Source organism: Monodelphis domestica, chromosome 6 (genome assembly GCF_027887165.1).
Source record: "Monodelphis domestica isolate mMonDom1 chromosome 6, mMonDom1.pri, whole genome shotgun sequence".
Classification (NCBI taxonomy): Eukaryota; Metazoa; Chordata; class Mammalia; order Didelphimorphia; family Didelphidae; genus Monodelphis; species Monodelphis domestica.
The window spans coordinates 249557228-249569371 of NC_077232.1; the positions used below are offsets into that span (position 1 = coordinate 249557228).

Genomic DNA, 12144 nt, shown 5'->3' on the forward strand with positions numbered 1-12144 from the left:
AAAAAAACAAAAACTATAAGATTTTGCAACTTGTCCCATCACTTGCTGGCAAATAGATGGAGAAGAAATGAAATAGTATCAGATTTTATATTCTTGAGCATAAAGAGCATTGCAGATGGAGGTTGCAGCCATGAAATTTTCAAACAAACAAACAAACAAACAAAAACCCTTGCTCCTTGGAAGGAAAGCTGTGGCAAATCCAGAGAGCATATTAAAAAGCAGAGACATCACCTTGCTGGCAAAGGACTGTATAATCAAAGCTATAGTTTTTTTTTTTCCAGTAGCAATGTATGACAGTGAAAGTTGGACTACCAGAAAACTCAACACTGCAGAATCAATGCTTTTGAATTGTGGTGCTGGAGAAGCCTTTTGAGGATCCCTTGGACAGCAAGGAGATCAAATCAGTTAAAATATCCATAAGTTAATTCAGACATTTTACCTAAAGGTCAAATGTTGAAGCTGAAACTCAAATACTTTGGCCACATAATGAAAAGTCAGGATTCACTGGGAAAAAATCCTGATGTTGAAGAAGATTGAAGGAAAAAGGAAAAGGGGGATGGTGGGGAATGAGATGGATAGATAGGGTTATGGAAACAATGAACATGAGCTTGGACAGACTTTGGGGACTGTGGAAGATGAAATCGCCTGGCATGCTATGGTCAAGGGGGAAATTAAGAATCACGCATGATTCAATGACTGAACAACAAACTATATGAATGTGGTACAGAAAACAATTCTATGAAAATAAAAATGTAGGGTTTTTTTTTTTTCCCCATCCAAGTTTTAAGATATCTAACCATTTATTCCCTAAGGGTCCCAAGGACCTCAGGTTAAGAATCCTTGGGTTAAAACCAGACCAAATCAGGAAACTATTCTTTTTTTTAACCTTATCTTCTGTCTTAGAATCAATACATTTTATTGGTTCTAAGAAAGAAGAGCAGTAAGGGCTAGGCAATGGTGGTCAAGTGACTTGCCCAGGGCCACACAGCTAGGAAGTGTCTGAGGCCAAATTTGAATCTAGGACCTCCCATCTATGGGCCTGGCTCTCAATCCACTGAACCACCCAGCTGCCCCCCAGGAAACTTCTTAAAGTACATAGGCTCAAAGAAAACGTCCACTGTGTTCAGAGAGATTCTTTCTTAAACCTGCTATGGTTTCAAGTACCCCCTTCCTGAGTCACAAAATAGTGTCACTCCCTATTCCTTCCTGGGACTGAGAAATGAAAAAAATAGAAGCTGCTCAACAGAGGCTGGAAGGTACTTCTGGGGCTCTCAGACCTCCTAAGGGTCTTCCCTCATGAACTCTTTGGGTCAGTTTACTTCTCAGCTTTGCCACCAGAGGGCAGGCAAAGGAAAGGACAACAGATAATTTTTTAAATCATTCCGTTTTAATTACTGCTTACGGAGTTTTGTCTTGGTCATAATTAAAACAAGAAATGTCCTGTATGAACCCATATGTACTTGTAGAAGCTTTTTTTTTTAATGGGGCAAAGAACTGGAAACCAAGGAGGTGCCCACCGTCTGGAAAAGAAGGAACAAATTAGGACGTGGGAATGTGATGTAATACGATTGTGCTGTAAGACGTGATGAAAGGGATTGGTTCATGAAAACTAGGAAGACATATGAACTGAGGCTGGATTCAAGTGAGCAGAACCAGGACTCTTTCTGTCTGACGTACCTTTGGCTAGTGGCCTGATCTCTTAGTTGTTTTTTTTTTTTTGCTCATCTCTAAATGGGAAGAATAATAGTTTTGCTTTCTACCTTAGAGGGCTATTTTGAAGAAACTATCTTGTAATACCCTAAAATGCTGCACAAATATTAGCTATTCTTGCCATCATAGTGCTATGCATAAGCCTTTGCCCTTAAACACACACACGTAAAACTCCAGGGCAAAAAAAATGAGGCATTCAACATCTGAATAGTAACATAAAGCCCTTTGCAAATGAATGTGATCATAATAACCCACATACTTTCTCAGGAGTGTTCATGGATTTATAGTGGTTCATCCAAACGCCCAAATGGGAGGCATCTGTGCTTGGCTCACTGGGGTTGGGGATGCTTCTTTTTGTTTGTCTTGTGTTTTAAAGGGGACTGATGACATCACAGAGTGTTGTCTTAACTTGGGTGTGATTTGGATTTAAGTGAAGCAAAGTTCCCCAAAGTCATCATCAGCCTCACTCTCTCAGAATCATCCAAGTCCCGTGGCAAGACAAACGTGAGGGTAACTGGTAGTGGCTGGGGTGCAGCATCTGTAATGTCTGACCAGACTCTGAGCTCTTCCACAGCACTGCCTTCTCTGCCTTCCTGGCCATGGAAAGAAATGATTCTCCTCCTCTCCTTCCACCAGGGGAGTTTTCACATAGTTGAAGGTAGGCATCCCTCTCTCTTGCTGATGAGTTTGAGGCCAGTTACTATCCACCTGACCTACCCTATCTACTAAGGCTTTTATTCATGTGGCCGCTACAAGTCCAACAGCTTCTTTGGAGCCTCCTGTAAGAGTTGGGTGAGAGAACAGCATGTTGGGAAGAGCCATAAGGGAACAAGACCTTGTTGTTTCTCCAGAGAGTCTTTTTCTATACAGGACTCTCCTGTGAAAGGACCTAAACTGCATAAGGTAACAAAGGCATGAGAGACTTTGGCAGCAATGGTAAACTCGTGATTATGAACGCCTGGGAAGGATACATGCCTTCCCTTTCTGTGAATCGAATGTACGAGAAAGTTACAAAGCATGTATTTGCTTTGGGAGCTTCTTGGCTGTTTAAAACATCAATTAGGTTAACGTTCAAATAATAGCCACTCGAGAATGGTAAAGAAGGCTTGTGTTTATTTGTTTGGATGGAGCCTCAAGGATTGTGGATTTTCACTCCTAAGATTCAGTGAGACACCCATCCATACCTTCTCATGCTATGAGATTTTTATTGGCTCATACATAGCATCATCGATCTGGATTGGGAAGGCATCTCGGAGGATATCTAGACCAACCCTTGATCTTGCACTTGAAATTGAAGCTCAGAGAGGTCATACAGGGTGTGAGTAGCAAAGGTGGGATTTAAACCCACGTCCTGTAACTCCAGGTTCAGTGCTCAAGCCTCTAAGTTACCCTACAAACCCTCCACAGAGAATTTACCCCAACACTCAAGATGTTTTTCTGTTTGTTTGTTTGTTTTTAATACATGGGGGCCAAAAGATACTAAGTATTCCAAGGCCATGAACAGTTACATTGATAGGAAGATAGATGGAGAGCCAGAAATTCCAAGCATACTAGTACTGTTGGTATTTTAGGGGAAATTTCTCTCCATCCGTTATCCTTAAGTGTCACTAAATGGCCAGTCCCACTTATTTTATTCTCTTGAGAAAGTAGTGTTCCCTCATTTGCAGATATGCAGCACTGCCCAAAAGATACTGGTGTTAAAAAAATGGATTTTTGAGATGTTAGCAGCTTGAGATCATTGGAAATATGATTATTTTCCCAGATACAATCTAGATCAATCGCCTTCCTTCTTTTCAATTCTAGGTCTGGTTCATTATCCGATTTCTTTCCCTTTTTAAAAAAATTAACCCTCACCTTCTGTCTTAGAATTGATGCTAAGTTTTGGTTCCAAGGCAGAAGAGTGGTAAGGGCTAGGCAATGGGGATCAAGTGACTTGCCCAGGGTCACACAGCTGGGAAGTGTCTGAGGCCAGATTTGAAGCCAACACTTCCTATCTCTAGACCTGGCTATCTAGCCACTAAGCCATCTAGCTGCCCACCCCACCCCACTGCCAATTTCAATGACAAGATATGCCTCTCTCTTCTTTACAGACTTGTGATTTCATTAATGTAAAGAACTGCTGGTGAGGAAAATATTTCCTGTGATAGGCTCAATACCTTCTCTGAAATTTAACTCAGAGAGTTGTCTGGAAGCATGGGAGATTAAGTGACTAATCTGAGGTCATACAACTAATGGATGTGGGAGGTAGGATTTGAACTAGGTCTTCCTAATTCCAAATCTGGATATCTAGCCACTATATCATACTGTATACTCTCTCTCTCTCTCTCTCTCTCTCTCTCTCTCTCTCTCTCTCTCTCTCTCTCTCTCTCTCACACACACACACACACACACACACACACACACACACACGTGTGTGTGTGTGTGTATTATAATATGTTTATAAAAGGTAGTGATTATCAACCTGAATTATATAAGCAAGATTCTAAAGAAAAACAGAAATAAAATATATTATCAAGGAATTGAATGATATAAAAAGCAGATGAGCTAATTATGTGACTAGGAGACCCATGGTACCTCATTGGTGCCCTGCAATGTCGGAAGTCAAGGCTTCCACATATTGCATGCACCTCCTGTGCTAATACTATGGAAAGACATGGGCCAGAGTTGTGCAGAATGGGCAGACATGGATGGGTTACAATCTATACTGTTGGATGGAGCTTCCAAATTGATGAGATTATAGATCCATCTGAGTATCTCAGGATAGGTAGGTAGATAGACCACAGTCAGAGACAGAGACAGACAAAGAGAAAGAAAGAGAGAGAGAGAGAGAGAGAGAGAGAGAGAGAGAGAGAGAGAGAGAGAGAGAGACAGAGAGAGAGACAGAGAGAGAGACAGAGAGAGAGACAGAGAGAGAGAGAGACAGAGAGAGGGAGAGACAGAGACAGAGACAGAGACAGAGACAGAGACAGAGAGACAGAGAGAGAGACAGAGACAGACAGAGACAGACAGAGGACAGAGACAGAGAGAGAAGAAGAAGAAGAAGAAGAAGAAGAAGAAGAAGAAGAAGAAAGAAAGAAAGAAAGAAAGAAAGACGAAGAAGAAGAAGAAGAAGAAGAAGAAAGAAGAAGAAGAAGAAGAAGAAGAAGAAGAAGAAAGAAAGAAGAAGAGAAGAAGAAGAAGAAGAAGAAGAAGAAGAAGAAAGAAAGAAGAAGAAGAAGAAGAAGAAAGAAAGAAGAAGAAGAAGAAGAAGAAGAAGAAGAAGAAGAAGAAGAAGAAGAAGAAGAAGAAGAAGAAGAAGAAGAAGAAGAAGAAGAAGAAGAAGAAGAAGAAGAAGAGAAGAAGAAGAAGAAGAAGAAGAAGAAGAAGAAGAAGAAGAGAGAAGAAGAAGAAGAAGAAGAAGAAGAAGAAGAAGAAGAAGAAGAAGAAGAAGAAGAAGAAGAAGAAGAAGAAGAAGAAGAAGAAGGGAAAGGCAGAAAAAAAGAGACAAGGACCAATTTAATGGACTGTCCCTACAATTTTATGTTGTGAGCTGAGCAATATACATTTTCATCAGTTTTCTCAGTGTGGATGATTAGGTCCATTATGAATGTCAGTGAAGTCCCATCCTGTTCTGGGAGTCAGTACCAATTCATTCAATGCCAGACAGTAAGTACAATGCTAGTAAATTCTGTACATTTGAAGAATAATGTCTCATTAATTAGGAACCCTTATTCTACCTGGGAACAGTTAATGGCATTGGATAGAGTCTGGTCCTGATCTGGTCCTGAAATCATGAAGACCTGAGTTCAAATCTTACTTACAGGCTCTGTAATTCATAGGTAAGTCACTTAATCCTGTTTTGCCTCAGTTTCCCTCATTGTAAAATGAGCCAGTGAAGGGAAATGGCAAACCACTCTAGTATTCCTGACAAGAAAATCCCAAATGGGTCACAAAGAGTCAGCCATGACTAAAAACAACTAAACAATACCAACATTCTACCTGTACTCCCTGCATATCATCCTTTCTACCACTGCAAAAAATCCTGTCTTCTTAGACTATACCTCAATTAATATTGCTGGTCAAAAGAATGTGGAAAAAACTTGATTTGTAATGTTAAATTATAATTGTAATTATAAATATAAATAAATTGTAATTAATGTAAATTGTAAAACAAAAATGTAAATGTTAAATACAAGAAAAAATAGAATTAACAAAAGAAATTTCAGAGAGGAAGATTTGAGCTTAATATGAACAATGTTCCTACCAACTAGGCCTCCTTATGAGTAGAATGAGCTTTTTCACCAAGTAGCAGATTTCTCTTTTATTTAAGTCTCTCCAAGAAGACTGGATGGTCACTTATTGGAAAAACTATAGAGAATATTTCTTATCGGGTATTGGTAGTGCTAGCCTCTGAGGTCCCAACTAAAATTAAGATCCTATGATTCTATGACCTAAGCGTGAGCACATTTGACAACTACAAGTAAGAGTTTTGCCTTGATAGTGGGTAATGAGAGGGTATAGGGAAGTTTGAGTTGAACCTTTAGTAAAAAAATTCTTCAATATTACCTAAAATTTCTTTTCACACATCACCCACAGACTCACAGAACTTTTTTCCTGTGACACTGAAGCAATATAACTTAAGCATATAACCATCCTTAAGCAATGTAGAAAAAGCTGAGAGCTAGACTCACTTTCCATCCCCTACTGTCCAGTAACTTACCTTAATAGCCACCAAGAGATTTTAACTGCAGACTAAAATTATTACAAAGACATAGAGATAGATAGATAGATAGATAGATAGATAGATAGATAGATAGATAGATAGATATAGATGGATAGATAGAGGGATGGATGGATAGATAGATAGATAGATAGATAGATAGATAGATAGATAGATAGATAGATAGATAGATAGATAGATGGATGGATGGATGGATGGATAGATAGATAGATAGATAGATAGATAGATAGATAGATAGATAGATAGATAGATAATCATTAGAAATGCCACCAGTAGGCTACTCAGTATACTGAGACAAGCCTAGAGGATGGGAAATACAGGATTTAAATCCAATCTTAGTTCCTAACTGCATGACCCTGGGAAAGTCATTTAACCCAAATTGCCTAGCCTTTATCACTCTTCTATCTTGGAACCAACGCATAGTACCGATTCAAAGATAGAATGGAAGGATTTAAAATAATTTTTAAAAATGCATCAGTGCTAACTGCAGTACAAGAGATAGAGAAAAGGACAGTTAGGCAGGGATCAAAATACTGGCAGCCACAGCAAGTACATTCCAGTGTTGGCATGCAGTGCCCTGCAGAATCATACCCCCCCCCAAAAAAAATCTTGCATTACTGGGTGGGAGAGTAGGGGAATGCTGGGACATGTTTCATACCCTATGGGCTGAAATGCCATCAGAAGAGTTCTGTCTTAGCTCCCTGGGGTATCACAATTGGGAAGTCTAGGGCAGAAGGGAAAGAGAAGGAATATTCCATTTGTAGTTGGAACAGGGCCAGCCTGCAGGTCTGGGAGCTGTATAGGCACCTTTGTAGGATACACTGAAAATGGAAGCCCTTAAGAGACTTGGCCTGAGGCCAGCACGAAGAAGCCAAGAGAACCTGAGACACCCATTAGGCAAAATCTATGTGTGCTAAATTTCTTTTCAAAGTTTCCAGTCATGTCTGCTTCAGAAAGGAAGCGAGCCCTATTTATTCCCTGCTTCCCTTACACTAAGTATATATCCTAATCACTTCACAAATAGCGTAAGTCTATAATGAGAGAAAAGATTCTTGAATTCAGCATTAGGAAAGACCCTCAATTGTGCTTAACATTCCACCTGGGCCATTATCTTGTCACCTGCCCCTGCTCGCTCTCCTTGGTCAGGACTTGGTGCTTTTTACCTCTCACTCAAAAACTTATAATGAAATGAATGCTATATTTGGCTCCAGACCAGACACATGGATCAACTCCCTTATGATTTGAGTCTAGCTATTATTTTATTTCTTAGATCAGAACTTGGGCCCACTCCTCCCTGGCCACTATTCCTTTTTAAGTGCCGTTTGTCTTATCCCACGGGGTTACTACTTTCTAGATTACTACTTGAACCCCTTTGGCAGCCTGGTAACGCCTATTTTCAAAATAATGGCTTTTTGCTTATATCCATAATAGGAGCAAATGGAAATTTTGGTTTGAGAACAGTTAAATTTATTTTTTAACCATTTGTGTTCAGGAACCACCTAAAATTATCCATGGACTCAGGGTAAGAAATTCTGCCTTACAATTTAATGTAATGGACTTCTCTACTAGCAGCAATGCAATGACCCAGGACAATTCTGAAGGACGTATGAGGAAGAATGCTATCCACACCCAGAGAAAAAATTGTGGGAGTGGAAACACAGAAGAAAAACAACTGCTTGATCACATGGGTCAATGGGGAAATGATTGGGGATGCAGACTCTAAGCAATCAGCCTAGTGCAATTATCAATAATATGGAAATAGGTCTTAATCAATGACATGTAAAACCCAGTGGAATTCTGCATTGACTGGAGGGGGGGGTGGAGAGGAAGGGAGAGAAAGAACATGAATCTTGTAAGCATGGAAAAATATTCTAAATTAATTAAATAAAAAATTTCAATTTAAGAAAAAGAAATGCTGCCTTATTAGAATGTAAAATCCTTGAGTGGAAACTACCTTCCCTTTATATTTGTTCCTAGAGTAAGTGCTTAATAATTTTTATTCATTATTTTATGGACTAATAATTTATTAATGAATAATTAATTTTAAGCTATATGTCCCATCTGTAATAATGGAGCAATGCCTGTGGACTACATTATCTGGTGATGGCTATGGATCCTTTCTCAGAATAACATTTTTAAATGCATTAAATATATTGGATTATTGAATTGTCCATATACCCCAAGTTCAAAAAACCCTATCCCCAAGGTAATAGGAAGTTATAGAAGGTTTGTAAATGAGGGAGAAATGTGGTTAAGCCTGCAAGATTATTTGAGGAACTATTCAACTTATTATGTATGATTCCAAAGGGGAGAGATACCACAAGTTAGTACAAGTAAAAGGGAGATAGATTTTTGCTCAGTATAGGAAAGAACTTCTCTAAGAGTAAATGCTGTTTAAAAATGGAGTGTGCGGGGGGGTGGGGGGGGAAGCTGGGTAGCTGGGTAGCTCAGTGGATTAAGTAAGAGTCAGCCCTAGAGACGGGAGGTCCTAGGTTCAAATCTGGCCTCAGCCACTTCCCAGCTGTGTGACCCCTGGGCAAGTCACTTGACCCCTATTGCCTAGCCCTTACCACTCTTCTGCCTTGGAGCCAATACACAGTATTGACTCCAAGACGGAAGGTAAGGGTTTTTATTTAAAAAATAAATAAATAAATAAAAATAAATAAATAAAAATGGAGTGTGTGGCTTGTTTGGAGTGCTAAGCTACCCTCTCCTGGATGTTCAGATAAAGAGAGCTCAATGACCTCATGTCATGAATGGAGGAAAAAAGTTCCAGGCATTATCAGGTTGAGTTTCAATCACATGACTTATGACATTTCTTTTGACTCCATTAAATTTTGATCCCATTTAATGTTTCTCCATTAATGATCAAAATTACATCAATGTTTATGCTACTAGAAATAACAAATCATACTTGACATCCAAGTTGAAAGTTCTGTGGTGTTATCCAGTCTTCAAGCATTCTAAGAATGGATGCTCCCTGAGGGAAAAAAGAGAGAAAAGTCACTATGTTAAGGAACAAGTACAGTAATTAGTGTCTAGTGGTAGCTCCAAAGGAGAAAAGACAATTTGTTGGTATCAAAACTTAGAAATTTGACTTCTTTTAAAGAATATCTGTTTGGTTCTAAGATTCCCCAATTAAAAGTTTCTAAAATACTCTTATCCATGCACTGATTACTGAACACAATTGTGGACTGATTGCTTAATACAATTTTAAAATTTCTAAAACAGATCAAAAGCATTTGTTTGATCAATGCCGTAAAGAAATTGTTGAAACTCCAGTCTTAGACCTTTGGGAACATTATATAGAAAGGTATTGCATTTCTCCAAATGAGCCAGCAGATGGCAGTCTACTAATGGAAAAGAAATGAAGGTTTGTTTGCATTTTGTGTGTGTGTGACTACCGTTTCTATCATGTAGAATGAAATAATAAAAAGATATATAATTCTATTACGTATAGTAAAAAAGGTCCAAAGGAAAACCGATTCAATAAAGGCATTTCTCTATTTTATCAATCCGAACGACTATGCCGATGATAAGGAAGTGGAAAGATAAGGAATTCTCTAGCAAATGCTTCTTTCTGGAAGTTATTTTTAGAGTTATTTTGCCTGAATTATCTGATTAGTGACTCTGTTTTCTCTTTCCTTTTTGTAATGAATGCAGAATTATAATGGTTAGTAATAATGATAGCTATCATTACGGAGCACTCTTAAGGTTCACAAAATTCTTTATATATATTAGCTCATTTGTTCCTCGCAACTCAAGGAGGCAGGTAGACCAGGTGTTATTATCTCCACTTCACAGATTAGGAAACACCTGGTTCATTCACCTTTTTCCTCAGATTCCTCATTTCTAAAATCAGGATGATAATATCTCACAGAGGTATTGTGGGAGTCAAATTAGCTAGTATAGGTGAAGTGTCTTGCAAATCTTAAAAGCCTTTATAAATATTATTTATTATTGTACTCCTTATTGGCAGCTAAATGGCACAGTGAATAGAGTCAGAATAGAGTTCTGATCTAGATCCAGACTCTTACGAGGTATGTGACCCTGGGCAAGTAACCTAATCCTGTTTGCCTCAGTTTCCTCATTTGTCAATGAGCTAGAGAAGAAACTGGCAAACCACCCCACTATCTTTGCCAAGAAAATCCCAAATGGGGTTAGGAAGAGTTGGACACAATTAAAACAATTGAATAATAACACACTTCTTATTACAGTGTTTCACAAGGCTGTGATATATGCCATAAGAAAAAAGGCTAGACATAGAAAAAGGTTGATAGCAAAGGCAAAAGGGAACCTTTAAAATATGGTGATTGGCTCACTAGATGAAAGCAAAGGGATTGAAGCATCAGGGGTATAAAGAACCACCTTGCCTTTCTGAGGGAAAGATGGATAAATAGGATACTGCATGTTGCTAGTTCTTTAGTATAGAAAAAGCTTTTTTCCCCCTAAAATAATATTTTAGGCCTAAATAAAATCACTGAGCTCAACCAGGTAGAAACATTTCCGTCAGTTTCCATTTTTGAAAGTCTGTCATGTGTCAATGTAATGTCTGAATCAGCAGTAGCTAAGATGGAAAGAAATGAAAACTCCTAATCATATCACTTGCCAACAGTGCTCAAAAAGAAGAGGAAAAATGGAGCTCTGAATTATTGAGCATTTCCCACAAGGACTTAGAAATTTTAAATAGATAAAAAATGCCTCCCGTCTTTGAAATGCTTGCAGGAATGATAGATGCTGATTTCTGTTTCCCTAGAAATTCTGCATATATTCTTTTTAGCTATAAAAGACTGAAAGGCAAATCTGAAGTACTCATTGATGCCCCTGAGGAAAAGATCTATATAAATGCAGTGTCTATTATTGGCCATATGTTAGAGAAGGCCATTTAAAAAAATAAAAACAAACCAGAGGAAACACTTCTAACCCCACAAAACCCAAATAATCCAAGATCAGAAAAAGTAGAAGCAAAACAATTGTTTTTTACAAAATGAACTTTGATCCCAAGACCAGTGAGATAAACATGCAGTAGGCAGTTCTCCTAAAGACCACTAACTAGTGAATGTCAAGTAACTAACAGAAAGAGCTTCAAAGACATGAAGTGTGTCTTATACCTTACTATAGGATATTCCATCAAATACAGATGTTATTTCATCAGGGGTTGTCACAGTTACAACAATGGGGTGAGAAGACATCAAAGAGTCTTCTTCTTGCACTGGCAAAACATCTTCAAGTAACATCTGGTTGCGCTAGAAAATGAAATAAAGCAGATACAATAACATTGTTGTTACAATAATTCAGTTCATCAAACATTTGTCAAACATGTGTAATTTATTAAGCAGGGTCCTAGTAGGATATAGGTAACATGGCTTAAAGTCAAGTTGTGTGACCTTAGATAGGTCATCTAAAGCCCATATATACAAGTCAAGCTGTGGACCTTAGAGAAGTCAATTAAGGTACATACTTCTTTAGACAACTCCTTAGGACTTATCTACTAAGTTGGAGCCCAGTTACACAGGATTTGTTGAGCCAGTTCTTGAAACAAGAATTCCCTAATTTAAGAAAACCAGATTTCTTCCTATACTCAAGATATTCAAGTCACTGTTCTAGACATGAGATACACAGTGGCAGGATGTGGAACAATCTCTGTCCTTCAGCAATGGAAAGGGTAATGGATTGGGAATCAACTACACCAAGTTCAGGTCCTACAACTGCCT

General features: G+C 38.5%; 1 protein-coding gene across 1 annotated transcript in view; it reads right to left on the reverse strand.

Annotated features, from left to right (window-relative positions):
• Positions 1–12144, reverse strand: part of ENPEP (glutamyl aminopeptidase) — a 126741-nt gene that overhangs the window by 45133 nt on the left and 69464 nt on the right. The window contains exons 7-8 of the mRNA XM_001363884.4: positions 11542–11676; positions 9345–9410 (exon numbers count right to left, since the gene is read on the reverse strand). Coding sequence (XP_001363921.2) covers positions 9345–9410; positions 11542–11676 — 201 coding nt within the window. The remainder of the gene's footprint in view (positions 1–9344; positions 9411–11541; positions 11677–12144) is intronic.